Source organism: Eucyclogobius newberryi, unplaced genomic scaffold (assembly GCF_026437365.1).
Source record: "Eucyclogobius newberryi isolate DKJ021-1_F unplaced genomic scaffold, fEucNew1.0.hap1 SCAF_43, whole genome shotgun sequence".
Taxonomy (NCBI): domain Eukaryota; kingdom Metazoa; phylum Chordata; class Actinopteri; order Gobiiformes; family Gobiidae; genus Eucyclogobius; species Eucyclogobius newberryi.
Window position 1 is genome coordinate 399,226 of NW_027316090.1, and position 21,653 is coordinate 420,878.

General features: G+C 50.7%; 1 protein-coding gene across 1 annotated transcript in view; it reads left to right on the forward strand.

Annotated features, from left to right (window-relative positions):
- Positions 1-20,493, forward strand: part of LOC140379596 (uncharacterized) — a 111,452-nt gene extending 90,959 nt beyond the window's left edge. The window contains exons 26-32 of the mRNA XM_072464279.1: positions 5,474-5,908; positions 10,513-10,560; positions 10,689-10,739; positions 11,266-11,298; positions 12,766-12,861; positions 15,752-15,784; positions 18,514-20,493. Coding sequence (XP_072320380.1) covers positions 5,474-5,908; positions 10,513-10,560; positions 10,689-10,739; positions 11,266-11,298; positions 12,766-12,861; positions 15,752-15,784; positions 18,514-18,665 — 848 coding nt within the window. The 3' untranslated portion in view covers positions 18,666-20,493. The remainder of the gene's footprint in view (positions 1-5,473; positions 5,909-10,512; positions 10,561-10,688; positions 10,740-11,265; positions 11,299-12,765; positions 12,862-15,751; positions 15,785-18,513) is intronic.
- The last annotated feature ends 1,160 nt before the right edge of the window (positions 20,494-21,653 follow it).

A 21,653-nucleotide genomic window follows, 5' to 3' on the forward strand; every position in this document is an offset into this window, starting at 1 on the left:
GTTCAGACCTGGTTTAGTCCTGGTTTAGACCTGGTTTAGACCTGGTTTAGACCTGGTTTAGACCTGGTTCAGTCCTGGTTCAGACCTGGTTCAGACCTGGTTTAAACCTGGTTTGGACCTGGTTTAGACCTGGTTTAGTCCTGGTTCAGACCTGGTTTAGACCTGGTTTAAACCTGGTTTGGACCTGGTTTAGACCTGGTTTAGACCTGGTTTAGACCTGGTTTAGACCTGGTTTAGACCTGGTTTAGTCCTGGTTTAGACCTGGTTCAGACCTGGTTTAGACCTGGTTTAGTCCTGGTTCAGACCTGGTTTAGTCCTGGTTTAGACCTGGTTTAGACCTGGTTTAGACCTGGTTTAGACCTGGTTTAGACCTGGTTTAGACCTGGTTCAGACCTGGTTCAGACCTGGTTTAGACCTGGTTTAGTCCTGGTTTAGTCCTGGTTCAGACCTGGTTTAGACCTGGTTTAAACCTGGTTTGGACCTGGTTTAGACCTGGTTTAGACCTGGTTTAGACCTGGTTTAGACCTGGTTTAGTCCTGGTTTAGACCTGGTTCAGACCTGGTTTAGACCTGGTTTAGTCCTGGTTCAGACCTGGTTTAGTCCTGGTTTAGACCTGGTTTAGACCTGGTTTAGACCTGGTTTAGACCTGGTTTAGACCTGGTTTAGTCCTGGTTTAGTCCTGGTTCAGACCTGGTTCAGACCTGGTTTAGACTTGGTTTAGACCTGGTTTAGACCTGGTTTAGTCCTGGTTCAGACCTGGTTCAGACCTGGTTCAGACCTGGTTTAGACCTGGTTTAGACCTGGTTTAGTCCTGGTTTAGACCTGGTTTAGACCTGGTTTAGACCTGGTTTAGACCTGGTTTAGACCTGGTTTAGACCTGGTTCAGACCTGGTTCAGACCTGGTTTAGACCTGGTTTAGTCCTGGTTTAGTCCTGGTTTAGTCCTGGTTTAGACCTGGTTTAGACCTGGTTTAGACCTGGTTTAGACCTGGTTTAGACCTGGTTCAGACCTGGTTTAGACCTGGTTCAGACCTGGTTTAGACCCGGTTCAGACCTGGTTTAGACCTGGTTTAGACCTGGTTCAGACCTGGTTTAAACCTGGTTTGGACCTGGTTTAGACCTGGTTTAGACCTGGTTTAGACCTGGTTCGGACCTGGTTTAGACCTGGTTTAGACCTGGTTCAGACCTGGTTTAAACCTGGTTTGGACCTGGTTTAGACCTGGTTTAGACCTGGTTCAGACCTGGTTCAGACCTGGTTTAGACCTGGTTCAGTCCTGGTTCAGACCTGGTTTAGACCTGGTTTAGTCCTGGTTCAGACCTGGTTTAGACCTGGTATAGACCTGGTTCAGTCCTGGTTCAGACCTGGTTCAGACCTGGTTCAGACCTGGTTCAGACCTGGTTTAGACCTGGTTTAGACCTGGTTTAGACCTGGTTTAGACCTGGTTTAGACCTGGTTTAGTCCTGGTTCAGACCTGGTTCAGACCTGGTTTAGACCTGGTTTAGACCTGGTTTAGACCTGGTTTAGACCTGGTTTAGACCTGGTTCAGTCCTGGTTCAGACCTGGTTCAGACCTGGTTCAGACCTGGTTCAGACCTGGTTTAAACCTGGTTTAAACCTGTTTTAGACCTGGTTTAGTCCTGGTTCAGACCTGGTTTAGACCTGGTTCAGACCTGGTTTAGACCTGGTTTAGACCTGGTTCAGACCTGGTTTAAACCTGGTTTGGACCTGGTTTAGACCTGGTTTAGACCTGGTTCAGACCTGGTTCAGACCTGGTTTAGACCTGGTTCAGTCCTGGTTCAGACCTGGTTCAGACCTGGTATAGACCTGGTTTAGACCTGGTTCAGACCTGGTTCAGACCTGGTTTAGACCTGGTATAGACCTGGTTCAGTCCTGGTTCAGACCTGGTTCAGACCTGGTTCAGACCTGGTTCAGACCTGGTTTAGACCTGGTTTAGACCTGGTTTAGACCTGGTTTAGACCTGGTTTAGACCTGGTTTAGTCCTGGTTCAGACCTGGTTCAGACCTGGTTTAGACCTGGTTCAGTCCTGGTTCAGACCTGGTTTAAACCTGGTTTGGACCTGGTTTAGACCTGGTTTAGTCCTGGTTCAGACCTGGTTCAGACCTGGTTTAGACCTGGTTTAGACCTGGTTTAGACCTGGTTCAGTCCTGGTTCAGACCTGGTTTAAACCTGGTTTGGACCTGGTTTAGACCTGGTTTAGTCCTGGTTCAGACCTGGTTCAGACCTGGTTTAGACCTGGTTTAGACCTGGTTTAGACCTGGTTTAGTCCTGGTTCAGACCTGGTTCAGACCTGGTTTGGACCTGGTTTAGACCTGGTTTAGACCTGGTTCAGACCTGGTTCAGACCTGGTTTAGACCTGGTTCAGTCCTGGTTCAGACCTGGTTTAGTCCTGGTTCAGACCTGGTATAGACCTGGTTTAGACCTGGTTCAGACCTGGTTCAGACCTGGTTTAGACCTGGTATAGACCTGGTTCAGTCCTGGTTCAGACCTGGTTCAGACCTGGTTCAGACCTGGTTCAGACCTGGTTTAGACCTGGTTTAGACCTGGTTTAGACCTGGTTTAGACCTGGTTTAGACCTGGTTTAGTCCTGGTTCAGACCTGGTTCAGACCTGGTTTAGACCTGGTATAGACCTGGTTCAGTCCTGGTTCAGACCTGGTTCAGACCTGGTTTAGACCTGGTTTAGACCTGGTTTAGACCTGGTTTAGACCTGGTTCAGTCCTGGTTCAGACCTGGTTCAGACCTGGTTCAGACCTGGTTCAGACCTGGTTTAAACCTGGTTTAGTCCTGGTTTAGTCCTGGTTCAGACCTGGTTTAGACCTGGTTTAAACCTGGTTTAGACCTGGTTTAGACCTGGTTTAGACCTGGTTCAGACCTGGTTTAGTCCTGGTTTAGTCCTGGTTCAGACCTGGTTTAGACCTGGTTTAAACCTGGTTTGGACCTGGTTTAGACCTGGTTCAGACCTGGTTCAGACCTGGTTCAGACCTGGTTTAGACCTGGTTTAGACCTGGTTTAGTCCTGGTTCAGACCTGGTTCAGACCTGGTTCAGACCTGGTTTAGACCTGGTTCAGACCTGGTTCAGACCTGGTTTAGTCCTGGTTTAGACCTGGTTCAGACCTGGTTTAGACCTGGTTTAGACCTGGTTTAGACCTGGTTTAGTCCTGGTTCAGACCTGGTTCAGACCTGTTTCAGACCTGGTTCAGACCTGGTTTAAACCTGGTTTAAACCTGGTTTAGACCTGGTTTAGTCCTGGTTCAGACCTGGTTTAGACCTGGTTTAAACCTGGTTTGGACCTGGTTTAGACCTGGTTTAGACCTGGTTTAGTCCTGGTTCAGACCTGGTTCAGACCTGGTTCAGACCTGGTTCAGACCTGGTTTAGACCTGGTTCAGTCCTGGTTCAGACCTGGTTTAGACCTGGTTTAGACCTGGTTTAGACCTGGTTTAGACCTGGTTCAGTCCTGGTTCAGACCTGGTTTAAACCTGGTTTAGACCTGGTTTAGACCTGGTTCAGACCTGGTTCAGACCTGGTTCAGACCTGGTTTAGACCTGGCTTAGTCCTGGTTTAGTCCTGGTTCAGACCTGGTTTAGACCTGGTTTAAACCTGGTTTGGACCTGGTTTAGACCTGGTTTAGACCTGGTTTAGACCTGGTTTAGTCCTGGTTCAGACCTGGTTCAGACCTGGTTCAGACCTGGTTCAGACCTGGTTTAGACCTGGTTTAGACCTGGTTTAGACCTGGTTTAGACCTGGTTTAGACCTGGTTTAGACCTGGTTCAGACCTGGTTCAGACCTGGTTCAGACCTGGTTTAGTCCTGGTTTAGACCTGGTATAGACCTGGTTTAGACCTGGTTCAGACCTGGTTTAGACCTGGTTTAGACCTGGTTCAGACCTGGTTCAGACCTGGTTTAGACCTGGTTCAGACCTGGTTTAGAACTGGTTTAGTCCTGGTTTAGTCCTGGTTTAGACCTGGTTCAGACCTGGTTCAGACCTGGTGCAGACCTGGTTTAGACCTGGTATAGACCTGGTTTAGACCTGGTTCAGACCTGGTTCAGACCTGGTTCAGACCTGGTTTAGTCCTGGTTTAGACCTGGTATAGACCTGGTTTAGACCTGGTTCAGACCTGGTTTAGACCTGGTTTAGACCTGGTATAGACCTGGTTTAGTCCTGGTTCAGACCTGGTTCAGACCTGGTTCAGACCTGGTTCAGACCTGGTTTAGACCTGGTTCAGACCTGGTTCAGACCTGGTTCAGACCTGGTTTAGACCTGGTTCAGACCTGGTTTAGAACTGGTTTAGTCCTGGTTTAGTCCTGGTTTAGACCTGGTTTAGACCTGGTTCAGACCTGGTTTAGACCTGGTTTAGACCTGGTATAGACCTGGTTCAGACCTGGTTCAGACCTGGTTCAGACCTGGTTTAGACCTGGCTTAGTCCTGGTTTAGTCCTGGTTCAGACCTGGTTTAGACCTGGTTTAAACCTGGTTTGGACCTGGTTCAGACCTGGTTCAGACCTGGTTCAGACCTGGTTTAGACCTGGTTCAGACCTGGTTCAGACCTGGTTCAGACCTGGTTTAGACCTGGTTTAAACCTGGTTTAGACCTGGTTTAGACCTGGTTCAGACCTGGTTCAGACCTGGTTCAGACCTGGTTTAGACCTGGCTTAGTCCTGGTTTAGTCCTGGTTCAGACCTGGTTTAGACCTGGTTTAAACCTGGTTTGGACCTGGTTTAGACCTGGTTTAGACCTGGTTTAGACCTGGTTTAGTCCTGGTTCAGACCTGGTTCAGACCTGGCTCAGACCTGGTTCAGACCTGGTTTAGACCTGGTTTAGACCTGGTTTAGACCTGGTTTAGACCTGGTTTAGACCTGGTTTAGACCTGGTTTAGACCTGGTTCAGACCTGGTTCAGACCTGGTTCAGACCTGGTTTAGTCCTGGTTTAGACCTGGTATAGACCTGGTTTAGACCTGGTTCAGACCTGGTTTAGACCTGGTTTAGACCTGGTTCAGACCTGGTTCAGACCTGGTTTAGACCTGGTTCAGACCTGGTTCAGACCTGGTTCAGACCTGGTTTAGTCCTGGTTTAGACCTGGTATAGACCTGGTTTAGACCTGGTTCAGACCTGGTTTAGACCTGGTTTAGACCTGGTATAGACCTGGTTTAGTCCTGGTTCAGACCTGGTTCAGACCTGGTTCAGACCTGGTTCAGACCTGGTTTAGACCTGGTTCAGACCTGGTTCAGACCTGGTTCAGACCTGGTTTAGACCTGGTTCAGACCTGGTTTAGAACTGGTTTAGTCCTGGTTTAGTCCTGGTTTAGACCTGGTTTAGACCTGGTTCAGACCTGGTTTAGACCTGGTTTAGACCTGGTATAGACCTGGTTTAGACCTGGTTCAGACCTGGTTCAGACCTGGTTCAGACCTGGTTCAGACCTGGTTCAGACCTGGTTCAGACCTGCCTTCTCTCTCCCTCAGCTCCCTTGGCTCCGGTCCTCACCGCTCACCCTTTCCCCTCGTATCCTCCCCATGTGTACCAGTACCAGCCCTACGCCCCGCCCCACGCAGCGCCTCCTGCTGGAGACACAGCTCCTCTGACAGCGCCTCCTGCTGGAGACACAGCTCCTCTGACAGCGCCTCCTGCTGGAGACACAGCTCCTCTGACAGCGCCTCCTGCTGGAGACACAGCTCCTCTGACAGCGCCTCCTGCTGGAGACACAGCTCCTCTGACAGCGCCTCCTGCTGGAGACACAGCTCCTCTGACAGCGCCTCCTGCTGGAGACACAGCTCCTCTGACAGCGCCTCCTGCTGGAGACACAGCTCCTCTGACAGCGCCTCCTGCTGGAGACACAGCTCCTCTGACAGCGCCTCCTGCTGGAGAAGCACCGACTGAGGAACCACCTCTGGTCCAGGGTGAGTTGGACCGTGTTTCCATTGATGCTAACGACTATGTGGAGCCTTAGCAACACAAAGCTAGCGTAGCGCGTTAGCAACACAAAGCTAGCAAAGCGCGTTAGCAACAGCTGTTTCCTGTTTATGGCACTCGCTTTGTCAAGAGCCACAATCTGATATTTCCAACTCATAAAGCCACGCCCCTCACACACACTAGCTTTAGCCACGCCCCTCACACACACTAGCTTTAGCCACGCCCCACACACACACTAGCTTTAGCCACGCCCCTCACACACACTAGCTTAAGCCACGCCCCTCACACACACTAGCTTTAGCCACGCCCCTCACACACACTAGCTTTAGCCACGCCCCTCACACACACTAGCTTTAGCCACGCCCCTCACACACTAGCTTTAGCCACGCCGCTCACACACACTAGCTTTAGCCACGCCCCTCACACACACTAGCTTAAGCCACGCCCCTCACACACACTAGCTTTAGCCACGCCCCTCACACACACTAGCTTTAGCCACGCCCCACACACACACTAGCTTTAGCCACGCCCCTCACACACACTAGCTTTAGCCACGCTCCTCACACAAACTAGCTTTAGCCACGCCCCTCACACACACTAGCTTTAGCCACGCCCCTCACACACACTAGCTTTAGCCACGCCCCTCACACAAACTAGCTTTAGCCACGCCCCTCACACACACTAGCTTTAGCCACGCCCCTCACACACACTAGCTTTAGCCACGCCCCACACACACACTAGCTTTAGCCACGCCCCTCACACACACTAGCTTTAGCCACGCCCCTCACACACACTAGCTTTAGCCACGCCCCTCACACACACTAGCTTTAGCCACGCCCCACACACACACTAGCTTTAGCCACGCCCCTCACACACACTAGCTTTAGCCACGCCCCACACACACACTAGCTTTAGCCACGCCCCTCACACACACTAGCTTTAGCTACGCCCCTCACACACACTAGCTTTAGCCACGCCCCTCACACACTAGCTTTAGCCACGCCCCTCACACACGCTAGCTTTAGCCACGCCCCTCACACACACTAGCTTTAGCCACGCTCCTCACACACACTAGCTTAAGCCACGCCCCTCACACACACTAGCTTTAGCCACGCCCCTCACACACACTAGCTTAAGCCACGTCCCTCACACACACTAGCTTTAGCCACGCCCCTCACACACACTAGCTTTAGCCACGCCCCTCACACACACTAGCTTTAGCCACGCCCCACACACACACTAGCTTTAGCCACGCCCCTCACACACACTAGCTTTAGCCACGCCCCTCACACACACTAGCTTAAGCCACGCCCCTCACACACACTAGCTTTAGCCACGCCCCTCACACACTAGCTTTAGCCACGCCCCTCACACACACTAGCTTTAGCCACGCCCCTCACACACACTAGCTTTAGCCACGCCCCTCACACACACTAGCTTTAGCCACGCCCCTCACACACACTAGCTTTAGCCACGCCCCACACACACACTAGCTTTAGCCACGCCCCTCACACACACTAGCTTTAGCCACGCCCCACACACACACTAGCTTTAGCCACGCCCCTCACACACACTAGCTTTAGCCACGCCCCTCACACACACTAGCTTAAGCCACGCCCCTCACACACACTAGCTTTAGCCACGCCCCTCACACACACTAGCTTAAGCCACGTCCCTCACACACTAGCTTTAGCCACGCCCCTCACACACACTAGCTTTAGCCACGCCCCACACACACACTAGCTTTAGCCACGCCCCTCACACACACTAGCTTTAGCCACGCCCCTCACACACACTAGCTTAAGCCACGTCCCTCACACACTAGCTTTAGCCACGCCCCTCACACACACTAGCTTTAGCCACGCCCCACACACACACTAGCTTTAGCCACGCCCCTCACACACACTAGCTTCAGCCACGCCCCTCACACACACTAGCTTAAGCCACGCCCCTCACACACACTAGCTTTAGCCACGCCCCTCACACACTAGCTTTAGCCACGCCCCTCACACACACTAGCTTTAGCCACGCCCCTCACACACTAGCTTTAGCCACGCCCCTCACACACTAGCTTTAGCCACGCCCCTCACACACACTAGCTTTAGCCACGCCCCTCACATGCAGAGAAGTCAAAGAAATGAGGCAAAACTGTTCCTGTGCTCGCTCGCTTCCAAACTCTACAACACACGACGAAAAACTGAACTTTGAACCTCCATTTCTGTTTAAACCGGGATCAAAATGGCCTCATTAATTCTTTCAAACCATCGTTTCTCGTTCAGTCTTCATCTCACTTCTTCAAAGGAGTGGAATGTGTCACCTTCGTCTTCACTGGGACAGGCTCACGTCATGTCTCTGGGACAGGCTCACGTCATGTCTCTGGGACAGGCTCACGTCATGTCTCTGGGACATGAAGGCCCCAAAATCACAGCTGCAGTTTCCTCATAATGTCAGTGTCAGGGTCAGTGTCAGGGTCAGGGTCACTGTCAGGGTCAGGGTCAAGGTCAGTGTCAGGGTCAGGGTCAGTGTCAGGGTCAGGGTCAGTGTCAGGGTCACTGTCAGGGTCAGTGTCAGGGTCAGGGTCAGGGTCAGTGTCAGGGTCAGGGTCAGGGTCAGGGTCAGGGTCACTGTCAGGGTCAGGGTCAGTGTCAGGGCCAGGATCAGGGGTTAGGGGGATCCCGAGGCGTTCCCAGGCCAGCCGAGGGACGTAGTCCCTCCACCGTGGCCTGGGTCTTCCCTGGGGCCTCTTCCCGGTGGGACATGCCCGAAACACCTCCCCAGGGAGGTGCCCAGAAGGAGCGGCAGCTCTACTCCGAGCTCCTCCCGTGTGGCCGAGCTCCTCCCCCTATCTCTAAGGGAGCGTCCAGCCCCCGGCGGAGGAAACTCATTTTGACCGCTTGTATCCTCGATCTTGTCCTTTAGGTCATCAAAGCTCCTGACCATAGGTGAGGTCAGAACGTGAAGTGACCGATAAATCCAGAGCTTTGTCTTTGGACTCAGTCCAACTGTCAATCACACGCTCCATCAAGACCCCGAGATACTTGAACTCCTCCACTTGGGACAAGGACCCCCCACCCACCTGGAGAGGACAAGGACCCCCACCCACCTGGAGAGGACAAGGACCCCCCACCCACCTGGAGAGGACAAGGACCCCCCACCCACCTGGAGAGGACAAGGACCCCCCACCCACCTGGAGAGGACAAGGACCCCCCACCCACCTGGAGAGGACAAGGACCCCCCACCCACCTGGAGAGGACAAGACACCTTTTTCCGGTTGAGAACCATGACCTCGGATTTGGAGCTGGTTCTCATCCCAGACGCTTCCCTCTCGTCCCAGTGCAGCTGCAGGTCCAGGTTTGATGGAGCCTCAGGACAACATCGTCTGCAAACAGCAGAGATGAGATCCTGTGGTCCCCAAACCGGACGCCCTCCGACCCCTGACCACACCCTCTGACCCCTGACCACACCCTCTGACCCCTGACCACACCCTCTGACCCCTGACCACACCCCCTGACCCCTGACCACACCCCCTGACCATACCCTCTGACCCGTGACCACACCCTCTGACCCTTGACCACACCCTCTGACCCCTGACCACACCCTCCGACCCCTGACCACATCCTCCGACCCCTGACCACACCCTCTGACCCCTGACCACACCCTCCGACCCCTGACCACATCCTCTGACCCCTGACCACACCCTCTGACCCCTGACCACACCCTCTGACTACACCTATAAATTCTGTCCATAAAAACTATGAACAGAACCGGTGACAAAGCGCAGCCCTGAGGAGTCCCTCACTGGGAACAGGTCTGACTTACTGCAGTGACCACAGCTCCTGCTCCTGTCAGACAGGGACAGCCCTGAGCAAAGGGCCCCGGACCCCGTACTCCCTGCACCCCCCAAAGGACACCCCGAGGGACACGGTCCAAAACCTTCTCCAGATCCACAAAGCACATGTGACTGTGCAAACTCCCATGAGCCCTGGCGCCCCCTGGTGGAGAGTCTAGAGCTGGTCCAGTGTTGCACCACCAGGACCTAAACCTGCTCCTCCTGAATCTGAGGTTCTATGGGTCAGATTCTCCTCCAGGACCTGGAATAGACCTTATGGGAGTCTGAGGAGTGTGGTCCTCTGTAGGTGGGACACACCCTCTGCTCCCCCTTCTTGAACAGAGGGACCACCACCCCGGTCTGCCAGAGACACTGTCCCCGACCGCCACGCCCTGTTCTAGAGACGTGTCAGAGACAGTCCTACAACATCCAGAGACTTTAGGTCCTCAGGATCTCATCCACCCCTGGAGCCACTGAGGAGCCACCGAGGAGCCACCGAGGAGCCACCGAGGAGCCACTGAGGAGCCACTGAGGAGCCACTGAGGAGCCACTGAGGAGCCACTGAGGAGCCACTGAGGAGCCACTGAGGAGCCACTGAGGAGCCACTGAGGAGCCAGCAAGCTCAGGGACCTCATGGACGAGTCTCTGAGTCCTCAGATCTAATACTAAAACATTGTCCTGATCAAAACGCTTAAATCTTTTTTCTAATAATATGCATCTAATACATTTGTACAATAAAATAATTTTGTTTATTGTTTACAGAAAAAGATGAAGAGGCGGAGCAAGAGGAGGAGTCTCCCAAACACAAAGGTCTGACTCTGAGTGGTTCATCCACTTATTCCTCCAGAATTCACCGTATTTCCTTTATTTATCCTCAAATTAAAAAAATAAATCTAAAATAAATCTGTCTAAAACATTTGTTGCTTTTATTTTGAAAGATTCTGCAGCTGAAAAACAGAAGAAAAAGAAAAGTTCTGCAGCAAAGAAAGGTTTTTGTCCAAATTAAAATCATTTATGAAAAAGTGTCTTTATTCTGAAATATGACTTTTAATAAGTGTCTTTATTCTGAAATATGACTTTTAATAAGTGTCTTTATTCTGAAATATGACTTTTAATAAGTGTCTTTATTCTGAAATATGACTTTTAATAAGTGTCTTTATTCTGAAATATGACTTTTAATAAGTGTCTTTATTCTGAAATATGACTTTTAATAAGTGTCTTTATTCTGAAATATGACTTTTAATAAGTGTCTTTATTCTGAAATATGACTTTTAATAAGTGTCTTTATTCTGAAATATGACTTTTAATAAGTGTCTTTATTCTGAAATATGACTTTTAATAAGTGTCTTTATTCTGAAATATGACTTTTAATAAGTGTCTTTATTCTGAAATATGACTTTTAATAAGTGTCTTTATTCTGAAATATGACTTTTAATAAGTGTCTTTATTCTGAAATATGACTTTTAATAAGTGTCTTTATTCTGAAATATGACTTTTATTTGAATTCCTTTTCAGTGAAAAAGAAATCCAGAGCCGTCGCCAGGAAACGTACGTGTTCACATCGTGACACGTTCACATCGTGACTCGTTCACATCGTGACTCGTTCACATCGTGACTCGTTCACATCGTGACTCGTTCACATCGTGACAGTGACTCGTTCACATCGTGACACGTTCACATCGTGACTCGTTCACATCGTGACAGTGACTCGTTCACATCGTGACACGTTCACATCGTGACACGTTCACATCGTGACTCGTTCACATCGTGACTCGTTCACATCGTGACTCGTTCACATCGTGACACGTTCACATCGTGACTCGTTCACATCGTGACTCGTTCACATCGTGACTCGTTCACATCGTGACTCGTTCACATCGTGACACGTTCACATCGTGACACGTTCACATCGTGACTCGTTCACATCGTGACTCGTTCACATCGTGACTCGTTCACATCGTGACACGTTCACATCGTGACTCGTTCACATCGTGACTCGTTCACATCGTGACTCGTTCACATCGTGACTCGTTCACATCGTGACACGTTCACATCGTGACTCGTTCACATCGTGACACGTTCACATCGTGACTCGTTCACATCGTGACACGTTCACATCGTGACACGTTCACATCGTGACACGTTCACATCGTGACAGTGACTCGTTCACATCGTGACACGTTCACATCGTGACAGTGACTCGTTCACATCGTGACACGTTCACATCGTGACTCGTTCACATCGTGACACGTTCACATCGTGACACGTTCACATCGTGACACGTTCACATCGTGACTCGTTCACATCGTGACTCGTTCACATCGTGACTCGTTCACATCGTGACACGTTCACATCGTGACACGTTCACATCGTGACACGTTCACATCGTGACTCGTTCACATCGTGACACGTTCACATCGTGACTCGTTCACATCGTGACACGTTCACATCGTGACTCGTTCACATCGTGACTCGTTCACATCGTGACTCGTTCACATCGTGACACGTTCACATCGTGACAGTGACTCGTTCACATCGTGACACGTTCACATCGTGACTCGTTCACATCGTGACAGTGACTCGTTCACATCGTGACACGTTCACATCGTGACACGTTCACATCGTGACTCGTTCACATCGTGACTCGTTCACATCGTGACTCGTTCACATCGTGACACGTTCACATCGTGACTCGTTCACATCGTGACTCGTTCACATCGTGACACGTTCACATCGTGACTCGTTCACATCGTGACTCGTTCACATCGTGACACGTTCACATCGTGACACGTTCACATCGTGACTCGTTCACATCGTGACTCGTTCACATCGTGACACGTTCACATCGTGACACGTTCACATCGTGACTCGTTCACATCGTGACTCGTTCACATCGTGACACGTTCACATCGTGACTCGTTCACATCGTGACAGTGACTCGTTCACATCGTGACTCGTTCACATCGTGACAGTGACTCGTTCACATCGGTTTCATTTCATATTTGTGTTTTTCAGCTCTGGAGCCGATCCGACTGAAGCCGCGAGTGAGCGAGAGCAAAAGCAACGCCACCGCCGCCGCCACGAGACAAAGACGCGACAAAAAGAAGTCAGGTGAGAACAAAGACCTTCTTCCTCTTCTCTGGGTCGCAGGGGCAACAGTCTGAGCAGGGACTTCAGACTTCCCTCTCCAGTGTGTCCTGGGTCTTCCCTGGGGCCTCTTCCCGGTGGGACATGCCCCAAACTCCTCCCCAGGGAGGCACCCAGGAGGAGCAGCGGCTCTACTCCGAGCTCCTCCAGTGTGACTCCTCCCCCTATCTCTAAGGGAGCGTCCAGCCCCCGGCGGAGGAAACTCATTTCGACCGCTTGTATCCTCGATCTTGTTCTTTGGGTCATCAAAGCTCCTGACCATAGGTGAGGTCAGAACGTGAAGTGACCGATAAATCCAGAGCTTTGTCTTTGGACTCAGTCCAACTGTCAATCACACGCTCCATCAAGACCCCGAGATACTTGAACTCCTCCAGGACAAGGGCCCCCCACCCACCTGGAGAGGACAAGGACCCCCCACCCACCTGGAGAGGACAAGGGCCCCCCACCCACCTGGAGAGGACAAGGACCCCCCACCCACCTGGATCTATGCTGGACCATGAGTGTCGCCCCCTGCAGGACACTCTGTCCGCTCTGGAGAGCAGCTTCAGTGAGAGACTGATCCACCCTCGATGTGTGAAGGAAAGGTTCCGTAGGTCTTTCCTTCCTGCTGCTGTCAGACTTTATAACAAAAACTGTTAGTACTGAACACTCGCAATACTGACCTAACCTAATACTGATGTGCAATTCTGTCATATGTGCAATTACTGTGAAATTCATGTGCAATCTATGTGCTTACATAGATTGCATGTGATTACTGTCGTGATCACATGCAATGGTATTTATGTATTTATTTAATTATTTGTCTATGGGAGTTTTTGTTTGTAGGAGATCTTCTATTGAAAGTGTTTTTAAACTTCCTATAAATGATCTGTTCTTCTGGATCTTCCTGCGTTGCAACAATGAAATTTCCCCATGTGGGACAATAAAGGAATATCTTATCTTATCCACCCGGAGAGGACAAGGACCCCCCACCCACCTGGAGAAGCCACCTTTTTCCAGTTGAGAACCATGACCTGAGGATTTGGAGGTGCCAAAACCGCTCTGCTCCTCCTGAATCTGAGGTTCTATGGGTCAGATTCTCCTCCAGGACCTGGAATAGACCTTATGGGAGTCTGAGGAGTGTGGTCCTCTGTAGGTGGGACACACCCTCTGCTCCTCCTTCTTGAACAGAGACACTGTCCCCGACCGCCACGCCCTGTTCTAGAGACGTGTCAGAGACAGTCCTACAACATCCAGAGACTTTAGGTCCTCAGGATCTCATCCCGGAGCCACTGAGGAGCCACCGAGGAGCCACCGAGGAGCCACCGAGGAGCCACTGAGGAGCCACTGAGGAGCCACTGAGGAGCCACCGAGGAGCCACCGAGGAGCCACTGAGGAGCCACTGAGGAGCCACTGAGGAGCCACCGAGGAGCCACTGAGGAGCCACTGAGGAGCCACTGAGGAGCCACTGAGGAGCCACTGAGGAGCCACCGAGGAGCCACCGAGGAGCCACCGAGGAGCCACCGAGGAGCCACTGAGGAGCCACCGAGGAGCCAACAACCTCAGTGACTTCAGCTCGGGTGATGGACGAGTCTCTGAGTCCTCAGTCTCTGCTTCCTCTTCAGAAGACATGACAGTGGGATTAAAGAGGTCCTCAAAGTCCTTCCACCGTCCGACCACATCCCCAGTCGAGGTCAGAGGTCAGAGGTCAGCAGGTCTCCATGGTGCAGGTAGAGACCTGCTTCCTCCTCCTGAGGCGCCGGACGGTTTGACAGAATTTCTTTGAAGGTCGACCGATAGTCCTCCTCCATGGCCTCCCCAAACTCCTCCCCAAACTCCTCCCTAAACTCCTCCCCAAACTCCTCCCCTAACTCCTCCCCAAACTCCTCCCCAAACTCCTCCCCAAACTCCTCCCCAAACTCCTCCCCAAACTCCTCCCCTAACTCCTCCCAGCCACAGGTTTTTTACTCTGCGGCAGCACGAGCTGTGGCTCGTGTCCAGATCGGGGCTCCTCCCCTCTCCAGGTGTCACTGTCATTGTCCACGTGGGCGTTGAAGTCCCCCAGTAGAACAACAGAGTCCCCGGTCAGTGCACTGTCCAGTTCCCCTCCCAAGGACTCAGAGAAGGCCGGGTACTCTACAGTGAGAGACATGTCCCCCACCCGAAGACGAAGGGACGCGACCCTCTCGTCCACCGGGGTGAACGCCAACACGTGGTGGCTGAGCTGAGGGGCTATAAGCCCACACCAGCCCCGCCTCTCCTCATGGGCAGCACCAGAGAAGTGACCGGCTCCTCTGGAGATGGTTCCAGAGCCCAAACTGAGCTGGAGGTGAGGCTCCACCTCCAGCTCAGGCTCAGGCTCCTCCCCCCAGCGAGGGACATGTCCCCAGAGTTTGTCTCTGTGTCTGGAGATCTGGTGGTCGAGGCCCCTGCCCCTTAAGGATCCTCCTGCAGGTTGTGGCCCCACGGGAGGACAGCCCCATTATCATGATTATGTTCATTTACATATATAGTAGATAAGATCATCCTTTATTGTCCCACATGGGGAAATTTCATTGTTGCAACGCAGGAAGATCCAGAAGAACAGAACAGATCATTTATAGGAAGTTTAAAAACACTTTCAATAGAAGATCTCCTACAAACAAAACCCAACAAGGGCTGGAGGGAAATAATAAAGATAAAATAATAAAGATAAAATAAATAATAATAAATAAATACCATTGCACAGTAATTGCACATGAAAATGAAAACAATGTTGCAACACAAAGTAAATACGAATCCAAATGAAAGAGTTTAAGTTTGTGCCGATGAAAACAACTATTTCATCAAAGAATCTGATTTGAATTTAATCATATTTTTAAATGTTTCTTTAAAGGAACGACGAGCGACTCCAGCCAGAAGAAAACAGGTGAAAATGTGACGCTTTAAATGTCATTCATGACCTGTGACCTCTTGTTTCATGACCTGTGACCTCTTGTTTCATGACCTGTGACCTCGTGTTTCATGACCTGTGACCTCTTGTTTCATGACCTGTGACCTCGTTTCATGACCTGTGACCTCGTGTTTCATGACCTGTGACCTCTTGTTTCATGACCTGTGACCTCTTGTTTCATGACCTGTGACCTCGTGTTTCATGACCTGTGACCTCTTGTTTCATGACCTGTGACCTCGTGTTTCATGACCTGTGACCTCGTGTTTCATGACCTGTGACCTCGTGTTTCATGACCTGTGACCTCGTTTCATGACCTGTGACCTCGTGTTTCATGACCTGTGACCTCGTGTTTCATGACCTGTGACCTCTTGTTTCATGACCTGTGACCTCGTGTTTCATGACCTGTGACCTCTTGTTTCATGACCTGTGACCTCTTGTTTCATGACCTGTGACCTCGTGTTTCATGACCTGTGACCTCGTGTTTCATGACCTGTGACCTCGTTTCATGACCTGTGACCTCGTGTTTCATGACCTGTGACCTCGTGTTTCATGACCTGTGACCTCTTGTTTCATGACCTGTGACCTCGTGTTTCATGACCTGTGACCTCTTGTTTCATGACCTGTGACCTCTTGTTTCATGACCTGTGACCTCGTGTTTCATGACCTGTGACCTCGTGTTTCATGACCTGTGACCTCGTGTTTCATGACCTGTGACCTCGTGTTTCATGACCTGTGACCTCGTGTTTCATGACCTGTGACCTCTTGTTTCATGACCTGTGACCTCTTGTTTCATGACCTGTGACCTCGTGTTTCATGACCTGTGACCTCTTGTTTCATGACCTGTGACCTCGTGTTTCATGACCTGTGACCTCTTGTTTCATGACCTGTGACCTCGTGTTTCATGACCTGTGACCTCGTGTTTCATGACCTGTGACCTCGTGTTTCATGACCTGTGACCTCGTGTTTCATGACCTGTGACCTCTTGTTTCATGACCTGTGACCTCGTGTTTCATGAACTGTGACCTCGTGTTTCATGACCTGTGACCTCTTGTTTCATGACCTGTGACCTCGTGTTTCATGACCTGTGACCTCGTGTTTCATGACCTGTGACCTCGTGTTTCATGACCTGTGACCTCGTGTTTCATGACCTGTGACCTCGTGTTTCATGACCTGTGACCTCTTGTTTCATGACCTGTGACCTCGTGTTTCATGACCTGTGACCTCGTGTTTCATGACCTGTGACCTCTTGTTTCATGACCTGTGACCTCGTGTTTCATGACCTGTGACCTCGTGTTTCATGACCTGTGACCTCGTGTTTCATGACCTGTGACCTCGTGTTTCATGACCTGTGACCTCTTGTTTCATGACCTGTGACCTCGTGTTTCATGACCTGTGACCTCGTGTTTCATGACCTGTGACCTCGTGTTTCATGACCTGTGACCTCGTGTTTCATGACCTGTGACCTCGTGTTTCATGACCTGTGACCTCTTGTTTCATGACCTGTGACCTCTTGTTTCATGACCTGTGACCTCGTGTTTCATGACCTGTGACCTCTTGTTTCATGACCTGTGACCTCTTGTTTCATGACCTGTGACCTCGTGTTTCATGACCTGTGACCTCGTGTTTCATGACCTGTGACCTCGTTTCATGACCTGTGACCTCGTGTTTCATGACCTGTGACCTCGTGTTTCATGACCTGTGACCTCTTGTTTCATGACCTGTGACCTCGTGTTTCATGACCTGTGACCTCTTGTTTCATGACCTGTGACCTCGTGTTTCATGACCTGTGACCTCGTGTTTCATGACCTGTGACCTCGTGTTTCATGACCTGTGACCTCGTGTTTCATGACCTGTGACCTCTTGTTTCATGACCTGTGACCTCTTGTTTCATGACCTGTGACCTCGTGTTTCATGACCTGTGACCTCTTGTTTCATGACCTGTGACCTCTTGTTTCATGACCTGTGACCTCTTGTTTCATGACCTGTGACCTCGTGTTTCATGACCTGTGACCTCGTGTTTCATGACCTGTGACCTCGTGTTTCATGACCTGTGACCTCTTGTTTCATGACCTGTGACCTCTTGTTTCATGACCTGTGACCTCGTGTTTCATGACCTGTGACCTCGTGTTTCATGACCTGTGACCTCTTGTTTCATGACCTGTGACCTCTTGTTTCATGACCTGTGACCTCGTGTTTCATGACCTGTGACCTCGTGTTTCATGACCTGTGACCTCGTGTTTCATGACCTGTGACCTCTTGTTTCATGACCTGTGACCTCTTGTTTCATGACCTGTGACCTCGTGTTTCATGACCTGTGACCTCTTGTTTCATGACCTGTGACCTCTTGTTTCATGACCTGTGACCTCGTGTTTCATGACCTGTGACCTCGTGTTTCATGACCTGTGACCTCGTGTTTCATGACCTGTGACCTCTTGTTTCATGACCTGTGACCTCGTGTTTCATGACCTGTGACCTCTTGTTTCATGACCTGTGACCTCTTGTTTCATGACCTGTGACCTCTTGTTTCATGACCTGTGACCTCTTGTTTCATGACCTGTGACCTCGTGTTTCATGACCTGTGACCTCTTGTTTCATGACCTGTGACCTCGTGTTTCATGACCTGTGACCTCGTGTTTCATGACCTGTGACCTCGTGTTTCATGACCTGTGACCTCGTGTTTCATGACCTGTGACCTCTTGTTTCAGGTCAAAAGTACTTTCAGTGTGTTTACATTCCTGGAAAAGGCGGGGCGTTCCCTCGGCGACCTTTCACCCCAGCAATGCCTGTGATGATGTCACCGGCCTTCAGGTCAGCGCTGGAGCAGCAGCAGCACGAGAAAGCATCCGGACGACAATAGACAAGCTTCCGACATCACGACAATCTACGACAACGAGCAGAGAGGAGCGTCCGAACTAGAGACAATCTACGACAGGATGTGAGAGTCGAGCAGAGCGTCATATACATGCGTTTGCACAGTAGCAACCGAGGCCGCCATTTTGAAAGGGGCACAACAGCACGTCGACTAGACACGACCTCTAGGACGTATGAGGCCAAAACCCTGCGTCTGTGAGGTCATTGTTCTGTGAGGTCATTGTTCTGTGAGGTCATTGTTCTGTGACAGACCGAGGAATCAGAGCTTTGTCGTGTACTTAGTTTGCCGTTATCGTCTAAATAATCAAAGTATTCGTAGCTCATTAAGCCGTAGAAAAGGACAAAGTCCAGGTGGTTTTTATGTATCGCGTGCCCCTTTCAAAATGGCTGCTATGGGGGAGGTCCCGGATGTATGACATCACCGTGAAACGCATGTATTTCAATACTTGATGTGTTTAATACCGAGTGTCGGGTTTGGAGCGACGCTGTGCTGTGATTGGAGGTTGGGAGCGACGCTGTGCTGTGATTGGAGGTTTGGAGCGACGCCCCCTCAGGTTCTGAGCCGCTGGTGCGGACGAGTCATAACTCGACCTCGTGACGTTTGGATCACGGAGCGACTCAGAGTCAAACTGTTTTTGGTGCATTATTGTCCAGAGTAACGTTTATTAAAGAAATGTTTTTTTTATGTTATGTGTTCATATCACGGCTAATTGCTAACGTGCTAATGTGCTAACGTGCTAACTCAGGTGCTAACTCTGGTGGAAGGTAAACACCAGCAGAAACCACATGATCTTTACTGTCCCTCTGAACCCACCAAGTTTAGTTCTGTCTATGATCTGAGCTGTGATTGGTCAGGGGGAGGAGCCCAGTGCTCTGATTGGTCAGAAGAGAGTGAATGTTTTTTTTCTGAATCCTTCTTATGGAGGAAGTGACTAAACTTTGTGTTTTATGTTCTTAATGGTCTTAACTCTGCGGCAGTTTTTCAGTCGCTGTCGTACCCGTACTTGTACCCGTACTTGTACTCGTACCTGTACTCGTACTTGTACTCGTACCTGTACCCGTACTTGTACTCGTACCTGTACTCGTACCTGTACCCGTACTTGTACTCGTACCTGTACTCGTACTTGTACTCGTACCTGTACCCGTACTTGTACTCGTACCCGTACCCGTACTTGTACTCGTACCCGTACTCGTACTTGTACTCGTACCCGTACCCGTACTTGTACTCGTACCCGTACCCGTACTTGTACTCGTACCTGTACTCGTACTTGTACTCGTACCCGTACTCGTACTTGTACTCGTACCTGTACCCGTACTTGTACTCGTACCCGTACCCGTACTTGTACTCGTACCTGTACCCGTACTTGTACTCGTACCTGTACTCGTACTTGTACTCGTACCCGTACCCGTACTCGTACTTGTACTCGTACCCGTACCCGTACTTGTACCCATACTTGTACTCGCACTCGTACCCGTACCCGTACCTGTACCCGTACCTGTACCCGTACTTGTACTTGTACTTGTACTGTATGAGCTTCATTAATCATAAGTTTGTGCTTTGAGGAGGATCATTTCCTCTGATGTTTGGACTAAACAGACGATAAAAGACTTGATTCTCCAGAAGCTTCAGTCACAGATTTATGACTTTATTTGTTCAGTAAAAATAGTTTGTAATTCACTTTTTCTTTTGAATGTGACAAACTGAGTTGTGTAAAAATGTGTGTAAATCGTGTCCATATTTCCTGCATGTTCAGATCAGGCTGAAAATGTGATTTTTGCTGAATAAATGTTTGGAATAAAAGTGAATGTGACGATCACAGAAGAATGTTGTGTCAAAGTGTGAAAATGTACAATATTTCACATCCAAACAGTGGAACAAGGATGAAACAACCTATAGATGTTCACACACTTATATATATTATATATATATATTATATATATATATCTATAGAAATATCTGTTCTGCGCACGCTGTAGAATCAACACGTTTTTATTCAGTCTCAAAGTAGACTCTTTCTCACTCACGCCGCGCTGCTCCACGGAGCTGACAGCTCTGAGACTACGTCACAGGTGGGCGGGGCACACACACGCTCTGAGACTACGTCACAGGTGGGCGGGGCACACACACGCTCTGAGACTACGTCACAGGTGGGCGGGGGAGCCAGATGGCTCTTGGGTGGGGGCGAATATCAAACTAAGCCGTCTGCATTTCCGGGTTGGTGAAGGGTCCAAGGTCTGGGTGATATTTCTGAACTCTTATGTTAAGGATGTTGCACAACAATTATTATTATTATCAATGATACTTAGGAGAGACTAGGAAACGTGAACAAAAGCACGTTATGGCACCTTTAAGAAGTGTTCATGAGTCCTCCTGAGGGGCGTGGCCTCCTGCCTGAGGGGCGTGGCCTCCTGCCTGAGGGGCGTGGCCTCCTGCCTGAGGGGCGTGGCCTCCTGCCTGAGGGGCGTGGCCTCCTGCCTGAGGGGCGTGGCCTCCTGCCTGAGGGACGTGGCCTCCTGCCTGAGGGACGTGGCCTCCTGCCTGAGGGGCGTGGCCTCCTGCCTGAGGGGTGTGGCCTCCTGCCTGAGGGGCGTGGCCTCCTGCCTGAGGGGTGTGGCCTCCTGCCTGAGGGACGTGGCCTCCTGCCTGAGGGGCGTGGCCTCCTGCCTGAGGGGAGTGGCCTCCTGCCTGAGGGGAGTGGCCTCCTGCCTGAGGGGAGTGGCCTCCTGCAGAGATGAAGTCTGCAGCCGATCATCTTCAGAGGGCACTGTAGTCTCTTTTTGTCCCCGTCTGTGGCTCCAGCGTAACCACAGGGTGATGGAGGAGGTGATGGAGGAGGTGACGGAGGTGATGAGGTGATGGAGGAGGTGATGGAGGAGGTGACGGAGGTGATGAGGTGACGGCGGTGATGAAGAGGTGACGGAGGAGGTGATGGAGGTGGTAATGGAGGAGGTGACGGAGGTGGTGATGGAGGTG